This window comes from Martes martes (genome assembly GCF_963455335.1).
Source record: "Martes martes genome assembly, chromosome: 9".
In the NCBI taxonomy this organism is placed as follows: Eukaryota; Metazoa; Chordata; class Mammalia; order Carnivora; family Mustelidae; genus Martes; species Martes martes.
This window is the reverse complement of record NC_137896.1, coordinates 120,135,054-120,162,799: the sequence shown is the minus strand read 5'-3', so window position 1 is coordinate 120,162,799 and position 27,746 is coordinate 120,135,054. Positions and strand designations below refer to the sequence as shown.

Below are 27,746 nucleotides of genomic sequence, written 5' to 3'. Positions count from 1 at the left end.
GACACCCCCTCCACTGCACCACAAGTCCGGCAGCCACGGGTCACCATTTGATTTCCTGATCCCCAATAAAACCAACCCAGGCTTTCCCTGCACGATTTCTGGCTTTAATTACCAAGGGCAAATCGCCACATCATTCAGGATAATGAAAAATTAGAAACAACAGAGAGAAATGATTAAATAAATCAGAGTCTGGTCAAAAGGTTGAGTAGTGAGTAGCTATGAAAATGAGGTTCTGGAAAATAATTTCATGGGAAGGTAGATAACAGTACAAAAAGAAGAAAAAAGGTTTTAACACTATACTGTTTGATCCCAAATTTTATGCTTGTATTTAAAAATATGCACAAACACAAAAACAAATACACTAATTTGGGGGGACAACAGATTTTATAGAAAATTGAAAAGGAAATGAACAGAACAAATATTACCTGTGAAAGATAAAAAGAACATACATTTGGGACACCCGGGTGGCTTAGTCGTTAAGCGTCTGCCTTCAGCTCAGGTCATGATCCCTGGGTCCTGGGATTGGCCTGCATTGGACTTCCTGCTCGGCGGGAAGTCTCCTTCTCTCTCTCCCACTCCCCCTACTTGTGTTCCCTCTCTCTCTGTGTGTCTCTCTCTGTCAAATAAATACATAAAATCTTAAAAAAAAAAAAAAAGAACATGCAATTATATCTTCAAGAATTTTCATGGAGGGCACCTGGGTGGCTCAGTGTGTTAAGCCTCTGCCTTCGGCTCAGGTCATTGATCTCAGGGTCCTGGTATCCAGCTCTGCATTGTGCTCTCTGCTCAGCAGGGAGCCTGCTTTCCTCCTCTTTCTCGGACTGCTTCTCTGCCTACTTGTGATCTCTCTGTCAAATAAATAAATAAAATCTTTAAAAGAAAAAAAAAAAGAATTTTCATGGAACATGTTCTCTAACACAGGTGAACTGCTCTGAGAAAAGGCAGTAAGAAAATATTCTAATGTAGTGCTGCCTACTAGAACTTTCTGTGATGATGGAAAGGTTCCATTATCTCTGTGCTGTCTAATACGGCATCTGCTAGCCACATGAATACTTACCACGATTTCACTAAAATTTTAATAGTTAATCACAGGTAGTGTGATTATGTGATGTTTACATTCATTTTTATTTCTTGCTATTTTACAAATGTATACGCATGAGCATGGATTCCTTTTAAAATCAGAAATGGGGGGCCTGGGTGGCTCAGTGGGTTAAGCCTCTGCCTTTGGCTCAGGTCATGATCCCAGGGTCCTGGGATCGGTCCCCGCATCGGGCTCTCTGCTCCGCGGAAAGCCTGTTTCTCCCTCTCTCTCTGCCTGCCTCTCTGCCTACTTGTGATCTCTCTTTGTCAAATAAATAAATAAAATATTAAAAAATAAATAAATAAAATAAAATCAGAAACAAGAAAGAAAGGAAAGAATGATTTTTTTTTTGCCCATTTTACTGATGAGTAGCCCATCAGTACCCATACAGCTACATGCTTAAAAAGATGTCATCTTTGTGGTTTTCTTCAATTTTTCCCCTTTGAAGAGCTGTTGATTTTTCCTTCTGTGGATTCACCTGCATTTACCAACTCTCTCCACCCCTAGAGATCCAGCTCAGGTCTTGCCTCTTCCAGGAAGACTTCCTGGACTCACTGAACTCCCAGATATTTCTTCAGGCTTATGAACTCCTTGGTCTCATTGTGACATATCATCAACCTTAGATATGTATCGGTCTCAACTAGACAGTAAGTTCCTTGATGGCAGAAACTATATATTTTAAACCTCCTCTTCCCGACCCCACCCAGCAAGTACTGTGCAATGTGCTGGATCAGTTAGCATCAGCTGGACGTGGCCAGGCCCTCTCCAGAGGCACTTGAGTCTGACGCTCCTTGTTCTCCAAACTTTGTTCTGCTTCCTCCAATTCATCTAGAAGGGGTGTCTGTGCTATCACCCTGGGGCTAAATTTCATTGTAAATTGCTTAAATAGAATTAGTTGGCTTTGGTAAGGATAACTAAGTCCAGGCCTTGCCTTTACAAGGGGGCTGTAAAGCTAAGAAAATAAATATGAACTATTTTGAGTAAAAAGGCATTGCTCTTGGTGAATGGGGATAATGCAGTTGATGTTTATAAGAAGGAAACTAAGGGCCAGGAGAGGAGGTGGCTTCGCTGGGTCCCACGCTGATCAAAGGCATCACACGTCATACCCACTTTCCTCCAGTCCTTCTGGGCTCAGGATACTGTACTGAGGTCAGAGGAAAGAGACCCGAGGAATTTACAGTTTATCTGGAGGAGGAAAATATGAGTCACTGAAATCACTTAGACCGAGCACGCGGGTGATAGGAGAGTGTGTAAGACAGTACAAGAATACAGCTGGGGAAAAAAAAAAAAATACAGCTGGAGAGCAGAAGGTAATGTCTAGCGCCGGGGCTGTTATTAACAGAGGTCTTTCAAGGAAGACCCGGCAGGTACCAGGACCCACCCAATGTGATGATTTCAAAGCCCCAGTTCCAAGGTTCAGATTCTCCGGCCCCTTCACCATCTTCAGCTTCTGCACGGTCCTCGTCACCCAAACACCCCCTCATCAGCAGGTGCATGACTCCGTCACTAAGGGCCTCCCCACCGGCTCCTCTTCGGACCTCCCTCTCTTGTCACAGCCGGTGTGGCCTCTGGCTGCTGGGCCAGCAGTCCCAGGAGGAGAACATGGGCGAGAGCCGCCCCCCCATGGTGGGAGAAGGACATGAAGACAGACCACGCCGCCACCACCACCGCCACCCCCCACCACCCCGCCGCCGCCACCTTGATGAGCCGCCCCATGTTGAGTACTAAGTTGAAGGGATGACATTTAACGAGTTAGCCACACTGACTGCTTGACTGTGAAGCAAACTAAGGCAAACATAGATTCACCTCAAAACTACACATAGAATGACCTGAAGCAAGGAGACTAGGCAAGGGACATTTACAAGGACTGGCTATCAGGTGTCCAGCAGGCAATCTAGTACAGTGGCTATGGCCAAAGACAGCAACGGCATGAACCCGAGGAATGGCTGAGGATACGTTTTGGGGGAAGTTATGGGAGACCCTCACGGCAGAAAGCTGCGCGCTGTGTTACCCGAGACAGGTGCTTAACCCTGCTGGTCCTGCTTCTTTATCTGTAAAGTGAGAATAACAGAACTTACCTTACTGGGTTGTTATGAGTATTATATTAAAATATTTGTCAAGTGCTTGGTTTAGTGCCAAGCATAGAGTAGGTATTCTCTTTAGATATTAAAGATCAACACATGAGATGCTGGGGCAGTGAGAAGGACAGGAAGGACCCCGCAGGAATGAACACTGTCACTCAGGGCATCTGACAGAAGATGTGCTAATGGGGAATTTGGAGCAAGGGCCCTGGACGTTGGAAAGAATGACGTGTTCGTGGTGTTGGCGATTTTCTGTTTGTTTGCTTCAGACCACCCATCGCCCTGGTTAGTGGGTAGCTCCCATCCAGGGGTCAGATCAGTGGAGGAAACCATCAGACAGGCGAGCAAAGGAGAAACAGGCTGCAGAGTGTAGGAGGCACAGATGCTGCCGGCAGACAAGGTGAGAGGTCCAGAGTCCCCAGAGGCGGCCAGCAGCTGGGAGATCTGCCGCCTCATTCCAGGAGCGGGACCGGTGCTTCTCCCCCGGCCGTGCACCAGAATCACAGAGGAACACCTCAGGCCCCTCCTGAGACTCAAGGTTCTGATTCTGATGAGTGGTCAAGGCCGTAGCCACAGGTCACGCCAGGAGCTGGCAAGGCTGGGGGCCCACGTGCGGCGGGGGCAGGTAGAAGGTGCCCTGTCCCCAGGCTACCCACCAAAGCGCCCCCTCCCCACCTCACCCCTGCCCACCTGGAGGGAGCTTGACTCCAGTGAGCTTGGCCTCAAGAGGCACAGGGGGTGGCCACCCCAACAGATGGGCTGGAGTTAGCGATTCTCCAAGGGCACCTTTCCCCGAGGCCCTCCTAGAGCTCTGTTCTTTTGTTGTCCCCTTACCGACCTTGACATTCATGATTCCTTTTTGGCACTGTCACACGCTCATTCTTCATTCAGCAAATGTGTATGACCATTGACCCCGCCCCAAGGGCTAGACCCTGTCCAGACTCTGGGATTCAGCAGAGACAAACGGGCTAGGTTCTTGCTCTCGAGGTACTCACTGGCAAGTGGGGGAGCCAGAGTGTAGACATAATATGAAATGTGTCAAATGGTTAAAAAAAAAAAAAAAGGAAAGGAAAAAAGTGTTGTGAAGAGGAGTGGGAGGAGTAGGTCAGGGATAGAAATTAAAGGAGACGAAGTCTGTTGACCTGGGGGTCAACGAAGTTCTCACTGGTTAGGCGACATTTTGGGCAGAGACCTTAGCAGAAAAAAGTGGGGGAAGAATGTTCCAGACGGGGGAATATTAAGTGCAAGGGCCCCGAGGTGGGGTCATGCAATACGGAACGTGCAGCTGGGGCAGAAAGAGCCATAGGGAGATGGGAGGAGGGGCAGATCTAACCACTCTTAGAGTTTTCAAGTTCAAGGAGGTCACTGAAATCCTGTCATTGCCCACCATTAATCCCTACTGATGTGATTTGTCAGTAACCCATACAGCTCCATGCTAGTGAAGTTGGATATATCACTTTCCCCTCATTTTCTTAAAATAGGGATAGGAGCACCTGGGGGGCTCCGTCAGTTAAGTGCTGACTCTTGGTTTCAGCTCAGGTCATGATCTCAGGATCGTGAGATTGAGCCCCACATGGGGCTCTGTGCTTAATGTGGGGTTTGGTTAAGATTCTCTCCCTTTTAGATGAAACCAAAGAGAGAGACAAACCATAAGAGACTCTTAATCACAAGAAACAAACTGAGGTTTGCTGGAGGGGAGGGGGATGGGAGGATGGGGTAACTGGGTGATGAACATTGGGGAGGGCATGTGATGTAGTGAGCACTGGGTATCATATAAGACTGATGAGTCACAGACCCGTTCCTCTGAAACAAATAATACATTATATGTTAATTTAAATTTTTTTAAATCCCTTCCCCAAAAAAAGATCTCTCCCTCTCTCTCCCCTCCTACCCCTTCTCTTGCGTGCACTTACTCTCTCTAATAAATAAATAAATGAAATATTTTTTAAAAACAGGTATAAATATATTAGGCAAGGGGCACCTGGGTGGCTCAGTGGGTTAAAGCCTCTGCCTTCGGCTCGGGTCGTGATCTTGGGGTCCTGGGATCCAGCCCCGCGTTGGACTCTCTGCTCAACAGGGAGCCTGCTTCCTCCTCTCTCTCTGCCTGCCTCTCTGCCTAGTTGTGATCTCTGCCTGTCAAATAAATAAATAAAATCTTAAAAAAAAAAATATTAGGCAAGACAGGTCCTAGTGAGAGATCAGGATCCTTAATAAATTTACTTTTACCATCCTGTGGTTGGATCTGTTAGACGCGATCCCTGGAGAGGAAGAGAGAGCCCTGGGGGAGAGTACTTCTGCTTAAGAAATAAAATGGCTCAGAATTTAAAAGATACATTTGGAGGCCGTGGCTGAGTTAAACTCCACCTACTTCTACAGACTCACATTAGGAATAAGTACGGCCAGTAGCAGGATTAAAGAAATATAAAACACTGTATTGCTGACTCTCTTGTAGCAGTGAACAGTTTTCAAAATATTTTCAGCGTCTTCTGTTTTTTTTTGTTTTTTTGTCCCCCCTGGCTGGGTTGTGGCTGCTTTGAATTCACTTTCTCCCGGTTGGAAGCTTTCTAGCAGTGCCTGTGGGTTCCTGTCGTGCCCTGAGCTGCTCTGGCGCGGGGAGGCCAGAGGGTCTCGGCCAAGCCTTGCCAGACATCTGCCTTATCAGAGAAGAGACTTATCTTCTGCTTTCAGCTCTGATGACTGACCCGGGAAGTACAGAGGGCTGTTCAAGGCTTTCTGCCCTCTGGCTGAGATTCGAAAAAAAATCTCTGTAGTTATATGACTGCTTCCTTTCTAACCAGGAGCAGATATAATGGTAAATAATAGTGTTAGGCTGATTTTCCTCAGTGACTCGTTCTTGTGTTTCTTTCCTCCAGTCAGGATAGGGTCAGCTATGTGGCTTCATAGTCGTCCACCCCATCCGCTTCTGGAAGTCACCCTGCCGTTGCTTAAAAACAAAAAAAACAACAAGCTTTTTCTATTTTTCCTCTCTGCTCCAAAAGAACAAACCTATTAATTTTGCTTCTCTAGCTAATTTTCCTTAAAACTGGGTATGTAGGGGCGCCTGGGTGGCTCAGTGGGTTAAAGCCTCTGCCTTCAGCTCAGGTCATGATCTCAGGATCCTGGGATCGAGCCCCGCATCGGGCTCTCTGCTCAGCGGCGAGCCTGCTTCCCCCTCTCTCTGCCTGCCTCTCTGCCTAGTTGTGATCTCTGTCTGTCAAATAAATAAATAAAATCTTAAAAAAAAAAAAAACCTGGGTATGTAAAGGGTTAAAAAACAAACAGAAAACTCCAGAATCCAACACAGCAGATCAGTGTACAGACATTTATATACTGGTTTTCCTTATATAAACACCCTACCCCTGCCCCGTGCCCTCAAGATTCTACTGTTAGAGATTATTTTGTTTGAGTTAGAGATTTTTTTTTTTTAAAGAAACATATGCCCTCCGGAAGACTCTTTATCAGCTAGCTACTAGCATCTTGTGAATTAGATAATCAGATCACTGAGACAGGGAATTTTGGTTTTTTAGCAGGGTGCTAATAAGGGGATGTCTCTAGGACCAATATAAGCAACCTAAAGGCCCCAAATGCCTTAGTTGGAGGGCCTCAGGGAAGGGGAGAGAAATGAGGAAAAGGTGAAATGCCTCACAGAAAAGAAGTGGGAGGGGCAAACAGGAAGAAAATAGCAGAGGGAAAGGACTAGGCAGCCATCTTCGGGGGATCTGCCTTTTGCCCGCCCTCGGCCCGTTTGCCCTGAGCGATCAGATCCTGTCTCACAGCACTGGTGCTCGGTCATGTCTGGGCAGATGAGCCTCAGAGCTCCAGCCTTGATCTCCCTGACAAGCCCTTGCCTTCCGCCCTGACTGCCTGCTGGACAGTGCCACCTGATGTCCCCAATCCCCTGTCTTCCCCCATTCAGCCGAGGGAGTCGCTGGTCCCCCGTCATTGTACTGGAAAGCCCACTGTCCCACCTGGAGCCACCCTCCTTTCCTCCCCACAGAACCATTGCCAATTCTCTCCTTCCTCTCCCATCCGGATGGCTTCCCTCACTTCAGGCACTTACCCCCGACCCGGGGTGATTCACTCACTTATCTCTGCCTTAAATCTCTGAGTCCAGTCTTGCACGCGCCCCCCCCCCCGCCCGCCCCAGGCTGATCATCACCGTCACTCCCTGCTCTTGAAGCTCCCAGAGCTCCCTGGTAACTTGGCAAAACCTAAATTGTCCGGCCTAGTGCTCGAAGCCGTCTCCAGTCTGGCCCAGCCTGGCCGCCCGGGTCTCGCCTTCAAGCGGGCTGAGGAAGAGAGAGGAGGCAGGGGGCCGACTTACCACTTAATTTGCATCGTGGCCCCCTGGCAAGGAGCCATCACCGTCTTCATTTTTTATGGGAGAAAACTCCGTTCTAGGTTAAGTGAGTTGTTCAAGGTCAAATAGTCCGCGATGGGAAGCGCTGGGATTTCAACCTAAGCCTGTCTGACCCCTGAGCTCAAAGGCTTCACCTCTATGCTCTGGGACCTCGCCCTCCCGGTGCAGTCAGTGGACCAGGGGCGGGGGCGGCACCTGGGAGCCTGGCAGGGATGTGGGGGTTCAGGCCCCATCCCTGCAAGGTGAACGGGAATCTGCATTTTAGTTGATTCCCCAGATGTTCTCTGGTGCCCTTTACAGTTTGAGATTTTAGGGGAGAAAAAAGTGTTCCTTGACCCTCTTAGGGCTGGGTCCCAAGATAAAACGGGCAAAGATTAATGGGACAGACGCACAGGGATCTGAAGTTTTACAGGAACCTGGGGGCCTTCACGACAGAAGGAGACCCTAAGACGAGACCAGAGCAGGACGCTTTCGTACCTTTTAGGCAGAGACACGAGAAACTTGTGAAGAATTGACAAGACAAAGGGGTTTGGGCTACGGGGTAGTAGACGGTGAGGAAGCAACTAGGAAGATATGGGTGAACTTAATAAAGTTTGTTTGCCGATTCCTCTGGTGCCTTCTCTGCATTTCTACCTTTGCATTTACTGCTCCTTGATTGCCTTCAGTTCAAAATAATTTTTATGTCAAAGAGCCATATTTTGGGGTGACATAACTCAATTCCCTTTAGGATGCACTGCCTGGGTGGCTCTTCTCTTTCCGTACAAGCTCTTGGCTTTCCCAGCTCCGTGACGGTGCCATCCCCTCCCCTCCCTGGTATAGTAGCTAACGTCATGGCCCCTGGATTTGGGGGGTTCAAATCCTGGTCTGCCGCTTATCAGCTGTGCCACTCTGGGCAGGTAACTTAGCCTTTTGACGCCTCAGTCCACCCATCTGTGAAATGGCAGAACAACAGGACCACCCGGGGGGGTTGTTGCAAAGATTTAACACTTTTTTTTAGCACTGTGCCAGGCACATGAGGAAGAAAGCACCCACTGTGTTTTTCAAGTGTGAATCCTACCCCACATCTTGTTTCTTCTCTTCCGAGAAGCCCTGCCTCCGACCATCAGCTCTCTGGGTGATCTCTTCCTTTCTGGAAATCTGTGGCAAATTCTGGGACTGCAGTCACAGCATTGTATCTTAGGGAAAATCTTTTCCTTTTATGGTCTTGATGAGGAAGCCGTCTCGAAGATAGAATGGCAGAACCGGGACTTGAACTCAGAGTTCAAAGCAACAGAAACGGGACTTGAACCCAGTCCTTTTCAGACTCTAAAGTTAGCACCATTTCCAATGTACTACGTTTATAGCCTTGTAAACCAAGGCATATGCACTTGGAAAAAGAGTGTTAAAAGTATGCGTGATGGTGATATTTGTAGTTGTGAAAAAGGAGGAGATGTTGGTTTGAACAAATGTCAACAGATTCCCTTACCTTATGACTTACCAGAGGCTTTAATATGCTAATTTGTACTGTGAATCTGAAATCAGGGGATTTGACATGCACAGTTTCCTGCACTGAGTTGCCCTTAGACCCTTTTCGGAGGGGTGCTTGTTAGTGTCTGGCAACTAGTGTTCCACGGAACATAGTTTGGGGAATGCAGCTCTGTTCTCCAGAGCCCCCCCCCCCCCGCCTTTTACCCATGGACTCCTCAGTTCATTGAAGTTCACCTTTGCTTCTGCCATGGTGGTGCTGGCAGTTTGGGAGGAGCCAGCGGGAGACGAAAGCAGAGTTTATTGAACAGAGAGAGCAGATACAGACAGAACCTCTGGGAGACTTGGAGAAGAAAGGAGCAGGAGTCTGTATTTCTTTGGGGTCTGCGGGATTTTACTGAGGACAGTGGTCTGGTGCACCTGCCCTCGCAGGCGTCCAGGAACCAGTTAGAACAAAGACAAGGACCCAGTTGCTATTCCTTGGAGCAGGGCGCCTTGACAGGGGTCCCGAGTACGCAGAGGGAAGCTTCCTCCGGTCTTTCTCACCTGGTCCTTCCTTAGATGTTATCCATCCTAGAGAAATCCATTAGCTCCTTGTCTCTTATAAGGAGGACATGTGCTATTTGCATCACAAGGCATGTCTAAAGTGGAGTGGGAGCGCAAGTCCTAGCAAGAATAGAAGCCCCAAAAGAAGCAAAGGAAAAAAAAATTAGCTTTTTCTCTCACGGGGTCCCTTCTGTTTCCCTGTCTCAACACATGACCAGTGCTGTCCCGATGACTGACCTCCCGAGGACCAGTCCTGGGGATTCTCTCCAGCGACACTTGCTTTGTCTCATCAGCACCTGGCTCTGCTCTGCTGAGGGAGCACCTGGCATGTCACATTTGCACTGGGGTTTGCGAAAGCACTATGGTTTGGGGACCCTGGCTGCGGGGAGGGGCTGGAGCTGGAGGTCAAGGTACTGTGATTTGCAGGTGCCTCGAGCTGCCTCGGGCAAGCGGTACATGTTTCAGACCCACAGGTCAATGAGGTTTGATCCAAAGGAGAGTGCCTTGTGTCTCCCTGCTCAGGCCTTCAGATGTGCACCGGCCTTGGATGCTGTCACTGAGCAAGCGGTCAGCGGGGAAAGTCCCACTACGACGTACCAGCCAGCACAGAGCAGCGGGCCGCGAGGAAAGGGCGCGTCTGCCCCGAGCCTGGGGAATGCAGGGGGGACACTACCTTTGAGCCTTCTCGGGGAGCTACCAGGCCCCGCCCTGCTTCAAGGGCTGTGCTGCCACCAACTCGCTTAGACCTCACAACAGCCTTGTGCCCTGAGCCCAGGACACTCACACACAGAGTGTGGTTATTTGCTCAAGGTCACACGTCTGGGAAGCGGCAGTGCTGGGATTTCACTAGAAACCATGCTGTGAGGCACCCGGGTGGCTCAGTCGGTTAAGCTTCTGCCTTGGGCTCAGGTCATGATCTTGGGTCCTGGAATCGAGTCCCGAGACCGGCTCTGTACTCAGTGGGGAGTCTGCTTCTCAGTCTGCCTGGGCTCCTCTCCCCTCCCCCAGCTCCTGCATGTACATGCTCTCTCTCTTATTCTCTCTCTCTCTCAAATACATAAATAAAATCTTTTTAAAAAAAGAAAAAAAAAAAAAGGAAGGCCGTGCTGTTGACCACTCTACCTCACAAGCCCTCAAGGGGTCTGAGGAGGTCGGAAGGGAAGAACAGACCAGGAAAAAGCCCCAGGACCTAAGTCAGGAGGGACCCTGAAAACAGTGGCAGCTTTGTTGATGAGGGGGTACCCGCTCTCCTCTCTTGTTCTTTCCGCCTTCTTACCGCTCCCCGTATGGTGGGACAGTGCCCTGGGGCCTTGAATGCGACTGGTTCTCCCCGGGGCCATGCCCTGTGGCTCCTCACAGCCTCTGTGCTGGGAGAGGCCTGTTCCAGGGAGAGGCCCGTGGGTTAGAGAAGGAGGCACGGGACAGAAGGGGCACGTGAGGCCTACCCCTTCTAGAGACGAGAGATCAGGAGACCAACAGGCTGCCTGGTTTTACTGGGAAGACACCGAGCCCATGTCCCTAGACCGAGATACAGCCAGGCCTGCTCACTCTGGGAGGTGGCTTGTGTCCCCACTGGTAGCACCAAGAGCCCCCAGCCCCCTTGGTGCCCCTGCACAGAGCTTTCTGCCCTGAGTACCCAAAATGGGCTTGTGCTTCCTGACAAGTCTGGGTTTCTAAGGAGCTTGGCCTGTGTCCTGTGCAGGCCCTGCCCCCTAGGCCTCTTAGACACGCCGGAGGGAGGAACAGGCACTGGGGCTGTGCAGTGCCAGCTTCTCTGCGATGCTCTGTCCTCACTCCCTTCAGACACAAATGGCCGGTTCTCCTGGTCTGGGGACAGCGACGAAGGAGGTTGCTGGGAGAGCGGAGGGCATGTCCTGTGGGCATCTTGGGAAAAAGCGTGCTGACGGCTGCACTGGGCAGAGGGCAGGGTGGCCGAAGGGGGAGGGAGGATGGGCTTCGATCCCGGGCTTCGATCCCAGCCTTCGAGACCCGGGACAGAGAACACCACCCCTGGGAGCTGTTCCATCAGGAGAAGTAGCCCTGGCTGGCGTCCAGAGCCCGAAAACCCCCTCCCAGGCGTGGGCAGAGAGGAGATGAGCGCAGAGGGCCTGACTCTGCAGCCGCCGACCAGGTCTGCGGCCCTCCGCAGGGCAGGTGGAAAGCTGGGGGCGCGCAGCTGCCTGTGAGGCGGGCGAGGGGTGATGTGAGCCAGTTACCGGGTGGCCTGTCCTCCTGTGGCGTGCCCCCGGCCTTCTCCCAGATAGCACCCGTTCCCTTGTACCGGAGTCACCCCAAATCTCTGCTCCTTCCTCCTCCTGGCACAGCCGCCCGCTACCCCCCCACCCCCACAATCAAAATTCCCAGGGAGCCGCTTTTCTCCGCAGCTGTAAAGCTCTTTGTGTGATTCAAGTAATTCCCACTAAAGTAATTCATTCTTTCCTGAATGGTCCATGGCCTCGATCCTCCCACGGTGCACTTGGATTCCGACTGCAGAGTTTGTACAAGCAGAATTAAGCATTAATTGGGAGGATAAGGGAACAATTATTTTTGGGGGGTGCACTTTCCCAGGCCCTTCGCTGTCCTCCCCTCGGCTCCTCCCTGCCATGCCCACTCCCCGCACCAGGCAGGGAGAGGTGTGGCCGGAAGGTGTAAGGAAAGATCCCGGGGGTGGGAGGAAGGTGGAAACAGCACCGGATCCCAGAGGGTTCCGTGTCCTTTGTCTAAAGACAGTTTATGGTGGGGCCTGCTTTTTATTTTCCCAGGGTTTGGTCTATTATCACTGGTTTCCTAACACCATCATCTCACAGCACTCAAAGACACAGAAAGAGGTCATGTCAGGGAGCCTTCTACATGCAATAGATTCAGCTTTCTGGAAATGTACCGCGTTGTTCTCGGTCTCTCATTTTGCCACAGGCTGGTAGACACCTCATGGGGTGGGGATGGGGGGGTAGCCCTGGGTGGGGGGAGGCTGGCACAGGGGGGACTGCGATGGGGGGCTGGCCCCCTTGAACTCCACCCCACCCTGAAACACCACCATCACCCTGCATTAAAGATGCATTTTCAAATGTTAATAATTAATGGTAACGTTAATTTATCAGCGTTTCACGTAACGTTCTATAATGGAAATGGCCGCAGGGGACGGGAAGGTAGCTGATATTGAGGAGCAGAGAATAAAAGAAATGGGGTGTCCGTGGGGGTGGGTGGGAGGAACAAGCACTCCTCAAGCTGTGTGCATCTTCCCAGGACGCTGGGGAGGCTCTGGGGTTGCTGGAGGCAGGTTTATAGTCCTGCCCCCGAGAGAGAGAGAGAGAGAGAGAGAGAGAGAGAGAGTGTGTGTGTGTGTGTGTGCGCGCGCGCGCACCCGCGCGTCCGTCCGGGGGTAGCACCTGACCTTTGGGTGAGCTCCCAGCCCTCAAAGTGCCCCTCCACGGCCCGGCTTCACGCTCACACATGCTGCAGGGCTTGACCCTCAAGCGAAGGACGCAAAGCACAAAGGCAAAGGTGTAGCATGAGGCAAGTCGTGAGAGACGGCCACCCCAGGGCCCCCGGGGCTCGGCACTTGAGGGGCGGGACCTTTCTGCTCCCCAGCCTGGGTTTGATTCCTTACAAGCCGCCTTGGCCTGGTTCCCAGGAGGCCACATTCATGGGTTTTTCTTCTTGCTGTTCTAGGTGTCTGTGGCTGCTGCGGCGCTCTACGCCCCAGGTACAAAAGGCTGGTTGACAACATCTTCCCTGAGGATCCCGAGGTGGGTCACTCCTCCGCTTGGCATCGCCGCCCACCGTCTCACCCCATCCAGGGCTGCGAGGGGAAGGCGGGTCTCCCAGCCCCTCGCCCGTGGGCCTGCTCAGACTCTGGTCAGTGCGGAGCGGCTGCCGGGGGTCTGCAGGCCTCGGAGATTTGGATCTGTCTGAAGTCAGGATCTGCAGGGGACTCGTGTAGCTGGTTTCGGCTCGGTTTAGGTCTTTACTGCACAGCTGAGACATCTTTCTCACTCGTGTCTCTCTGAGCAGTGGTTTCTAGAACTGCTCGCTCTCTTGATGGTGCTCTCTCCCTGCTGTGTCCTGTGAGCACTTCCCTTCTTGGGTTTTGGCTCAGGAGCCGGTGTCTTCTCTGTGGCTCCCTCTGGCACCCGCCTGGGGTCTGGCTGTGCGCACACGGGAGGCCTGGCTTCCTGGCTTCCCGGCCGCCGCTCCCCGCTTGGGCTGCATTATGGATTGTGTGGTTTTGGAAATGTCGGGATCTGATATTCTTGATTTGCTCTTTGGAAATCAATGACATCTTCTTGATGGACAGTTGAAGGGCCACATTTCCAGCATCCTCTGGAGAATTCCCTAATTGCTGCTGAACTGCTTTCTCTTCCTGTTCATGTCTTAGGGCTGGATTTCCAACACATTTTAATTCTGAGTTGCTTTCAGTGAAGGCTTGTCATTCACACACGCACACACACACACACACACACATACACGCCTACACGCATGTACATATACATTTGTGTCTATATATGTATACATATATCCATATACATATAAAAATAATATGTACATTTATACCACTATTCTAATTTATAGCTGGCACACTCTGGGCTAAGTTGTGAGTTCCTGGGAGGCAGGAACCATGTTTTAATCATTTCTGTATCCCTGACCCCACATGGGGTGTTTGTCACATACATAATGGCACTGGGCAAAATGATAATTCGATCAACATATTATTTACCTTTAGACTTGAACCCTTCTAGCCATGGAATGGGCATGGTGAGACATGAGGTTCTGTCTTTTACAGGATGGCCTGGTGAAGACCAACATGGAGAAGCTGACTTTCTATGCCCTCTCAGCTCCAGAGAAGCTGGACCGAATTGGTGCCTATCTCTCCGAGAGGCTCATCCGTGATGTGGGTCGTCATCGATACGGGTAAGAGTGTGAGAAAATGAGAGAGATGCTTTCAGAAGCAGTATTGTATTTTTAGGACAAAACATAGGGTCCTTTTATGAAAAGGATAGTAGACTTGGTCACAGAACAGACTGGAAAAAGAGTTGCATGTGTTTTTCCAATGGCAGGTAAAATTTGATGCCATTGCCAAGATGTGGGAAGAAGGGGTTGTTGGCTTCCTAGAAGCACCTCTGTTAGCCTCCATTTTCCCCTTTTGTCTCTATCCAGAAGCCCTCACCCACACTCTAGGGCCTTGAAAAGTTGGTCTAGTCCAAACTCTGCCATTATTCTCATCAAACCAAGCAACTTACAGTCTTAAAAAGCAGGGAAGGGGGGTGTGCCTGGGTGGCTCAATCAGTTGAGTGTCCGACTCTTGATATCGGCTCAGGTCGTGATCTCACGGTTGTGAGATCAAGCCTCACGTTGGGCTCCATGCTGGACATGGCACCTGCCTGGGATTCTCTCTCTCCCTCTCCCTCTGCCCCACCTGCCCCCAATCTCTGATTTAAAAAAAACCAAACAAACAATATTTTTTTTTTTTTAAGCAGGGAGGAACCATCTACATTCTAGTGAGAAGGCAAGGTTAGGGGTAATTTGTCCATTAAAAACACACTAAAATGAAATATTTATCAATCTGAGAGGGAAGGACTTGCTATGTGTAGTAAAGAAAAGAAACCTTAAATGAAAATGACTGATCGATAGATTTAACTGTTTAAAAATTCAAATATTTTGATGTCAAAAAAGAAACCACCAAAATTTAAATGACAACCAGAAGAAGTGTTTTGAAGGAATAAGACAAAGGATTCAAACTCGTCTGTTATTTGTATAAACCAATGGTGGGGCTGGAGTGGGGAAACTGAGTCACTAAAAACTGAAACCAGGGCCCCAAGTAACCAACTCACAGAAAGAGGAAGGAGAAATAATAATGGTCAATAAACTTATAATCAAAGATGTGGCTTGAAGCACTAAGATACTATCTTCACTTAGCAAACTGATAAAAAAGTATTTCCAGTACTAACCAAAGAATGGCAACGTGAGGGGTAGTTTCGTACTTTTCTAGAATAAGTGCAAATTGATTGAACATTTTTATGTTCATTTATGACCATATGTTCATTTGTTCATATGACCATATGTTCATTATGTTCATTTATGACCATAATTTTAAAATGTAAGTCAAGTCTTCAAAAATGCGTATGCCCTTTGATCCGGTAAATTCTTTGTCTATTCTTCTATCCCAAGAAATCAGTCTTTTTTTTTTTTTTTTAATTTTATTTATTCATTTGACAGAGAGAGAGATCACAAGTTGGGACAGAGGCAGGCAGAGAGAGAGGGGGAAGCAGGCTCCCCGCTGAGCAGAGAGCCCGATGCACGTCTCAATCCCAGGACCCCGAGACCATGACCGGAGCCAAAGGCAGAGGCTTAACCCACCGAGCCACCCAGGCGCCCCCCGAAGAAATCAGTCCTAAATATAAACTAGCTTTACACACAGAGATGTTCATTGTGGTGTTTTTTATGATAATGAACTATTGGAAATTAATGTCCAATAAGAGGAAAAGGGTTTAGTGAATTATAATATGTCTCACTTGGTGAAATATTATCTAGTCAATAGAAATGATGTTTATAAACATGCTTTTCCCATAATAATGAAAATGCCTTAAGTAAATGAAAAATAGACTGTATAATTACAAATGCAGTGTTTTACAATTAAGTTAAAAAATAAGCAACAAATACCAATGCGTAGAAAATAAAGTAAAAACAAATATGCCGTAAATGCTACGAGAGCTCATTTTCCAAGCAGTGTGGTTGGGTTTTTGTGTGTGCAAAAGCTGAATGTAAGAACACCCGAAGACATCCCTGGTGGCATTGCTGATGGGTTGGAGGGCAGGGTAAATCTAGCGCCATTGTTCTGAAGTCCCGTTTGCTTCCGTTCTCCACACATCCCTGCTCTGCGTTCCTCTGCTTCTTCCTTTCTCCTGCTGCAGACTCCAGATCACGGCAACATTAGCAATTCTCTTCCTGCATTCTCTCTCCTGTTCTGGTCCTTCCAAATGAGTACTAGCTATGACCTTCAGAACATGGACCTGGCTCCTTTTGAATAAATTGCAGCCTCCCCAGCTTGACTTCTACAACCTGCCCCTAACTCACCAGGCTCCCCCAGCCATGCCCGCCACACCTGCCTTGCCTGCTCAGACCCGCTCCAGCCATCCCCAGCTCTCTGAGCCTCATGCCTCTGCGACAGTGCTCTCTCCTTCTCGATCCCAGTCATGGGCCCCCACCACGGCCCAACAGCCCAACCACCTGCCAAGCTCCCTTCCTCCTGGCGAGGAAGCCAGAGTGAGCACTGGCGTGAAAACATTTGCCTTGTGCTGACAGGGTGTAGACCTCCAAGGTCTGCAGGACCCACCTGCGAATCCAGGATCAAGCTCTCCCTAGGAGTGACAGCAAGACCAGAAACAGTACATTTCTATCATCGTTTTATAAAATAAAATTAGGTCACACGCTCAATAAAAAGGGCACAAATAGACTCTACGTGCTGATTACGTAAATCGCCCTGACATATTGTAAAGCATGCTCAAGCAAGTAAAAATGACTTCGGCCTAGATTCAACCGAAAACTGATATGCTGGCAATAACATTAAACATTTAATACTAATTTCATCCGCCCTCTCTGCAGGGATGGTTCTCTCAATAAAAATGTCCTATAGTCAGCAGAGCCAATTAGAATCATTCCACTGCCCTTAGAACTGCAATTTGAAATCGGCATCGTTCTGTTAAAAATAGTCGTGGCAGCCTCTCAGTGTTTAAAGCCTGGAAGGCCTCAGTGGAAGTTTTAATCGTAAACATTTGGAGAAGAGAAATCCGTTAGATTTGATCTCCCGTTCTCCCTCCCTACCCGCCCCATCTTGCCCAGCCCAGTGCTATGTACATCATTACCGTCTTCCTTGTCATTAGTAGCTTCCTGATGGCAGCTTTGGAAGCGCAAATATTCGCCTACAGACAGTCTGAGGGCTGTGTCTCCCTGTGATCACGCAGGTGTCTGTATTTATGGTTTAACTACATGGATGTGAACCTCGGGGGTTGGCCTCAGGGGCAGAACCATCCTCTTTGACCCCCCCCCCCGCCTCCCGGCCTTTTCACCCCACTCCAGTGGGTGTGAACTCTGCCTTTACCTGTGTTCAGCATCAGGAATGATGACCAAATGTGGGTGGAGAGAGGCTAGGCTGTGAATTCTGAGGTACAGCTCACTGACCTGAGCTATGACGGGCAGAGACGTGCAGAGCAGCAAAAAGTGAGATTTCCTCCCGTTTTTCTCTTTCTTTGTGCATGTTCCTTCCAGTTCAGCCCAACGGCTAGAACAGCCCTAGAACCTGGAGAGGGGGTTCATGCCTCCCTCCCTCTGCTGAGGTCAGCCCCTATATCTGAGTTCCTAAAGCCCAGAAGATTCTGTACTGGAGTGGGGCTGACCAAGTACATTCCAACTGCTTAGAATAAGAGGTTCTTTGTCAAGGCGACTGACCTTTGAGTGATTCTCAGGCAGTGACTGGCCTTGCTAAAGCGTCCCCTCTCTCCTGCCTGCCTGTCTTCATCTATGACTTTGCCTCTCCTCTCCAACACCCCCCGCCCCCCACTGTTCCCAGACTCTATACACCTGCTCCTCCTTTCCTCGGGTTCAGGGACTCTTGACCGAGCTCAAGGTGTTCAAACAGAACGGGCTTCCTCTTCTAGACTTCAACAGGAGACATGTCTTGCCTCATCTCCTGTGTATTTTCCTCAGCTGTTATGACTTACCTCCTGCCTTGGCCGTCGTCGCTGAGTTCCTGTCGTTATCACCTGTCAAGTGTCTTCTCCCGATTTCGGTTGCTGCCCGCGAACCCAATTCTAACCCAGGTTCCTTGGGTTCTGCCTTCCTCGCCTGCTGGGGAGCCTTACCAGTACATCCAGGACCCTTCATCGTCACCTGCTGCTGTCATCTGTACCCGCTCTTGCCTTTCCCCCCAGGCCCTGTGGCGGGCTAGTCCTCACCAGCTCTGTCCGGCCTCATCCAGCTCCTAGCACTCAGGCCAGCCCAGTCTCCCAGACCCACCACTACACCAGACTCCTTCCAGAACACTCTATTCTCCTTGACAGTGTGGACCCCACTACAAGACCTCCCCGGGAAGGTAGAGATTAGAGAGTGAATCTTTTGAGATACTTGGAAAAATTCAGGCTCATAATTACAACCTTTCCATCCTTCATATCGGGGCCCGACACGGGGAACAAAGCAGAGCATGTTCAAAGAACTAGGCTTTAAACTTCTGGACTTTTCAGTTTCTCTTTCTACCATAATTTTCACTTCCCATCAGAATTTCCACTCTGGATTAGTAGCCAATTGCTTGTTATTTTATTTTCTCATTCATTCAATCATTTTGTTAGCAAAGGACTATTTTTTCCTTCTTAGGGTTTTCTGGTAATTTTTTACAGGAAAAGGAAAAGCAGCGATCTAAGCTCTGGGATTTGGGAAGCCTTCTAGTTTCTTCTCCTGCCAAACCCCACCCTGCCTCTTCCTTTCCCTCATTTAAGCTCTGTGAACTAAGGGTGAAGCCCTTCGTACGTAAGATGCTGGCGATGATTCCTGAGAGAAGAGAATTCTACCCTGCCTGCCCCCGTTTCCCACCCGCCGTGTTTGGTTGCCCAAATGGGGCCTGGTTTTTCTGCGAGGAAACTGTGTCTCCTTTGGAGGGGCCCCACCCAGCCAGGCCGCTTCCCCAAACGTACACGACTCAGTCTGCCTCACTGGCCAGCGCAGCCGACCTGAAACACACGGGGACTGTCTGCAAGGCATCGCAGGTTTCCTGGACTGCGATGGTGATCGCATCTGTAGAGCAAGGCTGTCACGAGCCGGGAATGGCCAGCACCCCACCCTCCACCCCAGCAGGGACTGGGGGCTCCCGTTTGCTCCAGGAGCTCAGAGACCCAGGGCTGGCCTTCTCTCTGAAAGACATTCTGTAGACAAGAGCATGACCTGATCCGCTTGTAAACATGCCCAGTGATGACTATTTAATAGTGCTTAATAATAGTAAGTAATAATTTAATCATAGTGGACTCAGTTCACCAAACATTTTTTTTTAAATGGGCAGGAAAATTTCAGGGTAGGGAAGCTGCTTTTCTTATAATTGCTCAGTACAAAGGTTAGCCCAAGAGCACTTAAGAAGTGGTATCTGATGTCTTAAAAAAAAAAAAAAAAAAGAACATTAAGGAAACAGACACCGTGATGGCCGTTACTTTATAGGTTTGGATTGGCAAGGCTGGCTCCTGTGTGAGGCTGTTTGGACACACATCTGAAACCACACAGCTGCCCCAAGAGTCATCGTGCAGCCTTATGTTGTGGACTCATGGAACCCCCGGAAATCACCTTGTAGTCATACTTTTGATCTAGTTTTGTATTTCACCAAACTTGGTTTTAAAAAAAGAAGATAAGCAACTCTCTAATCAAAGTCTTTTCAAATGCTTGCCTAACATTCAAAGATGGGTATGATTGGGATGGAGGCATAAGGGAGAACAGATCTCTAAATTCATTCTCGATTCTGTGTCTGGCATACGAGCCTGGCTCTCGAGCGTGAGGCAGCGTTCACACTCCGGAAGCTCGCGCTGACAGCTCTACTAATCTTCAAGACAGGTCTTTTGCTCCTTGCTTTCGACTTGGAGGCACTACCCTGATTCCTCCGCACCTCTGTTAGGTTTGGGGTTCTCGGCCCACTTGACCTGCCCTGCACTTCTGTGTATCAGGAAGGACTCTTCTAGTCCACGTGGTTTGAATTAACAAGTAGAAGGATCGACATCCCGGGCACGTGGGTCCACTCATGAGTCCGTGGAGTCTTGTGATGACCTCCCCATCACAGGCTCCAAGCCCTTCCAGCTCTCCTCCTATCTGGGAGGTCGGTCACCGATTTGCCTTGGATTGCTCAGGATTCGCTTTTATTTGCACCACTGGGTCTCCGAAGTGCTCCTAGACCTGAGTATTAGGTATCTGTGTTCTTTGTGTAAAAATACAGTGGCTCCAGCATTTCGGGGTTTTGCAAGGGGTTTTGCTCTCTCTCTCGGGTGAGTGTCCAGCCTCACAATGTTGGGTGGGTGGGGGGATCGTCCGGGGACTCCAGTGCCTGGGACTCCAGTGGCTGCCACTCCTCAGTCCCAGGAGGAAGGGAGGAGGGGAGGGGCCAAGCCTGTCTTCTAAGCCAGTGATGCCGACATTGTTCACCTCGATTTCCCTCATTTTTTTTTATTAACATATAATGTATTATTAGCCCCAGGGGTGCAGGTCTGTGAATCTCCAGGTTTACACACTTCACAGCACTCACCGTAGCACCTACCCTCCCCAATGTCCATAACCCAACCACCCTCTCCCTACCCCCCTCACCTCCCGGCAACCCTCAGTTCGTTTTGTGAGATTAAGAGTCTCTTATGGTTTGTCTCCCTCCTGATCCCATCTTGTTTCATTTTTTCCCTCCCTACTCCCAAGCCCCCTATGTTGCCTCGCAAATTCCTCATACCAGGAAGATCATATAATTGTCTTTCTCTGATTGCTTTATTTCGCTCAGCATAATACCCTCTAGTTCTATCCACGTTGTCGCAAATGCTTTCTCTCATTTTAATGGGAACATTTTCGTCATGTGGCCTCAGCTAGCAGCAAGAGGGACTGGGAACTGATCCCCGTGAGCCCCACAAGCTCCGCTAAAATTCCAAATTACGAGGGAAAAGGGGGGAACGAGATTCCAGGAGCGATGTCTAGCGTTCTGCCTCAGAAAGTTGACTCCCTAGAAAAAAATTACAAAGATTTCAGCTAGATTGATACTGGACAGATTTGCAGCAGCTTCTTCATTAGAAGGTGAACAATGACCTTTTCTAATGAACGTCTACTCTGTTTTCTTTTTTTTTTTCTTTTTTTGTTTCTAGAGAGAGATCAGGGGGATGGACAGCGGCAGAGGGAGAGGGAGAATCTTAACCAGGCTCCACGCCCAGCACGGAGCCCAACGCAGGGCTCGATCTCACAACCCTGAGATCCTGAGCTAAGCAAAATCAAGAGTCAGATGCTCAACCGAGGTGCCCCTTCTCCGTTTTCTGTAGTGTGCAAGTGACTTATAAGTTAGGCATGTACCCTTCATGATGCAACTTAACTGACCACACGCTCGTGTGGCCACCGTGGAACACACGTCGGGTTTGGGCTCAGATGTGCCCTCCTAATTCTCAGGAGGAATTTGATTCGTGGCATTTTTTTCTTGGGGTTCAGGAGAGGCATTGAAGGAGATAGCCACCAGCCAGGATCATCAGGGGTTGTCCTGTGAAGGCTAGTTTGGGAAGGATTGGGTATTTTTAGCGTGGAGAAGAGAAGAGTAAGAAAAATGGGACTGCTCTTTTCAAGCGGTTGAAGGGCGGGCGGGTAGAAATATGAAGCTTGAAATAGCTTGAAATCTGAAAAAGTTTTTATGTAGTTGTCAAGAAATGGGATGGGCTGACCTACCTAGTACGTTCGTCATTGGGTGCTGCATATTTCCAGTTTCTGAAGGTATTCAGGTTTTAGACTTTAGAAGGAATAAGAAGTTTGGGCCTCAGAATCATCTTCGTTAGGAAAAAATAATAATTTTGTTCCTTGTGTATCTTATCCTCTGTGAGGTACAGATGCTCTCTCTAAGTATGAAATGTGTCACCTAAATATGGTAATACCAGCAACCATATTGTGTGATGATCAGAGGACTTTGGAGGTCTTCAAATGCAATATCTGCAGGTTTTTACTCTTTAACCTTCACAGTTGACTGGTCTTCAGGCCCATCTCAGATTCTTCACAAACATTCTTCCTAAAGTTCTTCTCTTCCTCCCCATTAGAGTCATCTCTCTCCTTTGGAACTCTGTGGAATGTTCTGCATGATTTTCTTGTAGTATTTTTTATGTTCCCTTTACAGGAGATATCTGTGCATTTATCTTGTCCATCCAAGTCCAGGCTCCTCGAATTGAAGGACCTCTTCCTACTACACCCCTCACTAAGACAGAGTGTTTCCCCTGTGGGTGCCCAACAAGTACTTTTTGACCTCAGATCTAGTAATTCTTTGATCTCATCAGGTTTGGGTTCAGAATTTGCTCTTCTGAGCATCAATTCTTTCTGCTTATATCAAGTCATGAGATGGTACACCTGTCTGTCCTTACGTTCTTCATCTGTAGAAGGAGTGGCTGGGGAGAGCTGGTCTCCAGGCTCCCTTCCAGGGCTGGTTCCTGCTGATTCTTGGTGCTGGGCTGCAATGGGCGCCAGCTGGAATGGCTGTCCAGACATTGGCATCCTATTGGAAGAGCCTCATTACCCAGATGCTGGCCGGGTGGTCACTGTGCTGCTTGTCCCAGTCATGCAATGAGGGTGGGATGGGCTTGAAACCCAGTGATGGTGTTGCTTTCCCCAGGTATGTGTGCATCGCCATGGAGGCGCTGGACCAATTGCTCATGGCCTGCCATTGCCAGAGCATCAACCTCTTCGTGGAGAGTTTCCTCAAGATGGTGGCCAAGCTGCTGGAGTCGGAGAAGCCCAACCTGCAGATCCTCGGCACCAACTCGGTAAGGAGCCGGCTGGGGGGTGGGGATTGGGGAGGACCAGGGGCGGGGGGTTCCTGGAGGACATCTGGGTCAGCCTTGCTATAATCCATTCCTATTCAGTTTCTGACTCTAAGTATAACTCACCTCTTACCTTCGTGTCCCTCTTTGCATGAAATAAGGGCTATTTGGTCTTTTAATTTAGATAAATATAGAATAAACAGAATAAATGTTAAAGACAAAGTTCACATAGTAAAGCATATGATTCTGTGGTTTTTAACATGTTCACAAGGTTGTGCAACCACGGCCACGATCTGCTGTGTGTATCTTTAGACTGGCGATCTTCAAACGTTTTCTGGTCTTGGATTTTTTTCCCCTGAAATAATTTTAAGTGGAGCTCCAACGGATATAAAAGTAGATGGAAAGGGAGCCATTCCTTTGAGGGCGGGGGGTGTCCCGTGCCCTCACAGCGTGGCCCCTGACTCTATGGGCCCCACTTGGAAAGCTGTTGGACAGAGGCATCAGCTAAGTGGGAAGATCACGGGGAAGCAGGAAACGGGACTTCTGGCTCAGTTCTGCCCTTGCTCCGCTGGTGACCCGGAGTGGGCTATCTTTTATGGACCCGTCTTTCCGTCCATACCGTGAGCCGACTGAAGTTGGTCCAAGCTCTGTAATGCTGTTCCCCGTAAAGGGGCTGCTGTCATGAGAGGTTATGGTTTGGGGGGATATCAAATGTGATGTGTCAAAAACTCCCCACCTCGTATTTATCTATATATTCTGGAATATCCCGGTGGCTTTCTTCAATGTCTCGCTCTCGGTCCTCCTCCCTCCTCTTCGGGGCATACTTTCAGCTCCAGGCCTTCCAGCGGCTTCGCCTTAAAAGCCCCGATAGGCGACCATTTTACAGCTATCACAAAACACAAGGCCAAGGTGTGTGCCCTCTTCGCCTGCCCGGCCTGGCTTTTCTGAATTTTTATTGCATAGATCACAGCTGCTTTCCTGTCCTACCTGAGCTGAGTTCACCAGAAGATAGTCTTTAAATTTTAATTTTAATTTCCGGGCCCCAAAGTAGCAACTATGGCCTTCCCTTTCCTCTCCCTAGAAGCCAGCTGCCTTTGACAAATTACATGTACAGTAGCTGAGGGTGAAGTCTTTTGTCAGGTTGCCCTGGCAACAGCTTCTGATACTGTTTCATTTGTCCTGTTTAAGATAACTCTAGTCTAGGAGAGAACATCCGAACGGAACATAAGCCAGTCATCATGCATCCAGAGGGCCTCTCCCCATGGGGGACACAGAAGCAGGCGGCTGCCCCAGCTGCCCTTCCCCACAGCCAGACCTGGCCCGGGGTAGGTGTTTTCTTAGCTCCAGCCTCGAAGATTTCCTAGATTCCCCATGACAGCGAGTCCCTGCCTCATCTGCGGAGTGAGTCAGCTCATGATTCTGGTGCTGCATTCAATGAAGGTTATATAAGGACAGGCGATAAGTGAAGTCACATAATTACAATAGATTCAAAGTCCAGCTTGGGAGGCAGCTTGGGCTGGTGGCACCCCTCATCCAGATGCTCTTCCCAGCTCCCAAAGCCTAGGACCTCCACAAGCCCCTGCGAGAACGGGGTTCCTCTTCTCCTTATCATCTTAGAACAGCCAGACGGCCAGCACTTGATGTCATCCTAGAGAGTCTAGCCTGGGAGTTTCAACTGGTTTTCGTGGGGCTTTGAGGCCTCGTGGGGGCAGAGGAGGACCGGGAGGAGGACTAGAAGAGTCCTGTCTGGAAGTTTGCAACCCTTCATTTGGATAAAGGGTTTTGCTGCTAGGAAATTAACAGAAAGACACGGAAGGAGGGGGAAAGAGAAAGAAAGAGAAAAGGAAGCTTCCCATGCGATGCTAGCAGCAGATTTGGGGACCGCTGAAGCACGGCAGCCTTAAACCTGTGCAGGGTTCCTCCCTCCCTCCCTTCCTTTCTTCCTTTCTTCACCTCTAAGAGGTGTTCGTCCAGCTTGTACTTGATCACCATAAGGATGACGTTGTGTTGAGACTTCTCACAAAATCCAAATGTGCTAACGCCAATCCTGCATGTTGCATGCAGTAAAGTGTGATTTTTGAAATGTAAGGGATGCTTTCAAGCCCTTAAGGAGAATATCGGGGTTTTGGAGGATGATGAGTGCCAGGAAAATCCGAGAAGATGAGAGCCAGGGCCAGCTAAGCTCACTTTACTTGTTCAGGGATTTGCCAGTGTGCACCTGCCTCACTGCCTGATGGGTCCATATGTGTGTCTCAGGGACAGGGAAGTGACCATGTGTCTTGACCTTTTGAGCTCACTCCCTGATGATAAACTGAAAATATTAAATCTGAAAGTGCCAAGGTCCCCTGTATGACCAATCCAATGTGTTAGCCTCATGTATACAAACAGTAAACTCTTAAGAAGATTCATGGGTTACAGTTTGCACTTTGGTCCCTACCTCACAACATATACAAAAATTAACTCAAAATAAACAAAGACCTAAATGTAAGAGCTGAAACTACAGAGCTCTTAGAAGAAACTAAAGGATTCTGTGTTCATGATCTAGAATCTGGCCGTGGATGCTTAGGTACATCATTAAAAGCAGAAACAACAAAAAAGAATAAATAGACCACAGACTTCATCAAATTAAAGACTTTTGCGCATCCAACGACACTACTGAGAAAGGGAAAAGACAGCCACAGAATGGGAGAAAAAATTTACCAATCATATACCTGATAAGGGTCCAACAACCAGAATGTATGAGAAATTCTTACAACTCAACAAAAGAAAGACAACCCAATTAAAAAATGGCCCAGGATTTGAATAGACCTTTCTCCAAAGGCGATCCACAGATGGCCAAGACACACGTGAAAAGATGCTCAACATCACTAATCGTTGGGAAAATACAAGCCAAAACCGTGGGCTACCACCTCACAGCCCGGGGATGACCATTAAAAACAAAACAAAGGGCGCCTGGGTGGCTCAGTCAGTTAAGCGACTGCCTTCACTCAGGTCATGATCCCAGCATCCTGGGATCGAGTCCCGAGTTGCACTCGCTGCTCAGCAGAGAGCCTGATTTTCCATCTCCTTCTGCCTGCTACTCTGCCTACTTGTGCTATCTCTCTGTTAAATAAATAAATAAAATCTTTAAGAAAAAAACAAAACAAAACAAAATAAAAGCCAAAACACTATAAATGACAAATGTTGGCAAGAATGTGTAGAAATCAAAACCCTCATACATTGCTAGTAAAAAGTAAAATGGTGTGGGTACGATGGAAAACAGGTAAGTGTTTCCTCAAAGTTAAACAGAATTACTAGAGGACTCAGCAAGTCTTCCTAGGTATAGACCCCCAAGAACTGAAAACAGGTACTCAGACAAATTCTGGACACAAATGCTCACAGAAACACCACCCGCCACAGTCAAAAGATGGAAACAGCCCAAAAGTCACATGGTGTGTGATTCCATTTAGATGAGTGTCCGGTCTCGGTCAATCCACGGGTGCAGAAAGGAGAAGAATGCTTGCCTGGGGCTGGGGAAGCGGGCAGTGGGGGTGACTGCTTAGTGGGTACTGGGGCTCCTTTGCAGATGATAAAATGCTTTCACTGCAAAATGTGAATGTATTAAGGGCCACGGAATTGTGCACTTTAAGAGGGTTAACTTTAGGTTTTGTAAATTTTACCTGAAATTTTTTTAAACTGCATCTTCAGGGGCGTCTGTGTGGCTCAGTCCGTTAAGCACCTGCCTTTGGCACAGGTCATGATCTCAGGGTCCCAAGATTGAGCCCCAGTCGGGCTCCCTGCTCAGTGGGGAGCCTGGTTCTCCCTCTGCCCCTACCCCTTCCCCTGTTTATGCTCTTTCTCTGGATCACTCTCTCTTTCCCAAATAAATAAAAATAAAAATGAAACCAGACTTTCAGCTCTCAGCAGCCCAACGTCAATGGCACACAGGCGTTTGTGTTCTCGCTGAACCACCACCTTCGGTCAGGCATGCAGAGGCCCTGCAGGGAAGGGTGGCTTCCTTCCTGGCGCTGGAGGGATGCAGGAGCCGGGAGTCGTCTCCCTCTGGGAAAACAGATTTCCCGCTGGGACTTGCCTGTGTCCCGTCCTTCCCATCTCGCCCTCCCACCAGTCTCCTCCAGACCTCGCCTCCAGGATGCCTTCCTTTCTAGCCCAGGTTCAGCTGCCACGGGTGCTCCCTTTCTTTGACTCCCCTCCTGAACCTGGGTGGGAGCCGTTGCTTTCCACCCGTCCTTGCTTCCCTGCCCCTCGGCCACACTGCCCTCCCCACCCGAATGGCCCGGTTCAGAGAAGTGCCTCTGAAAACCATAAGATGTGTGGGTCTGGGACTCTGTGGATACCAGCTGCAAAATTTAATTTGGGCTTTCAGGGTCCTTAGTCCTTTTTTTTTTTTTTTTTTTTTAGCCACTGCCCTCACTCACCTTCTCAGTGGTCTCTGCAAACCTTCCTTTCTTTTCAGTCCAATCCCCTCCCATATTGGCTTCCTGGCTTCCTCCGCGTTAGACGCAGCTTCGCTTTCTTCTGTCCCTGAGAAAATAGGTGGGGTTCCCGCAACTTCCCGCATCCACCTTCCTCTCCAGAAGAGTCCCATCTGGGCAGGAGCTTTCTCCATCCATTCTCTCTCTCCTCCAGCTTCTCCATCCTTCCCCGTCTCTGGTTCCTTCCCTCGATCGACGTGGAAGTTCGAGTCTCTTCCAGTGTCAGTGTCAACAAAGTCA

General features: G+C 49.1%; 1 protein-coding gene across 1 annotated transcript in view; it reads left to right on the top strand.

The window, feature by feature from the left end:
• The window catches only part of EFR3B (EFR3 homolog B), a gene marked incomplete at its 5' end in the record, with an annotated part of 84,400 nt that overhangs the window by 24,145 nt on the left and 32,509 nt on the right, over positions 1 to 27,746 (top strand). Inside the window, 3 exons of the mRNA XM_080814695.1 lie at positions 13,202 to 13,278; positions 14,313 to 14,440; positions 22,884 to 23,034. Coding sequence (XP_080670821.1) covers positions 13,202 to 13,278; positions 14,313 to 14,440; positions 22,884 to 23,034 — 356 coding nt within the window. The remainder of the gene's footprint in view (positions 1 to 13,201; positions 13,279 to 14,312; positions 14,441 to 22,883; positions 23,035 to 27,746) is intronic.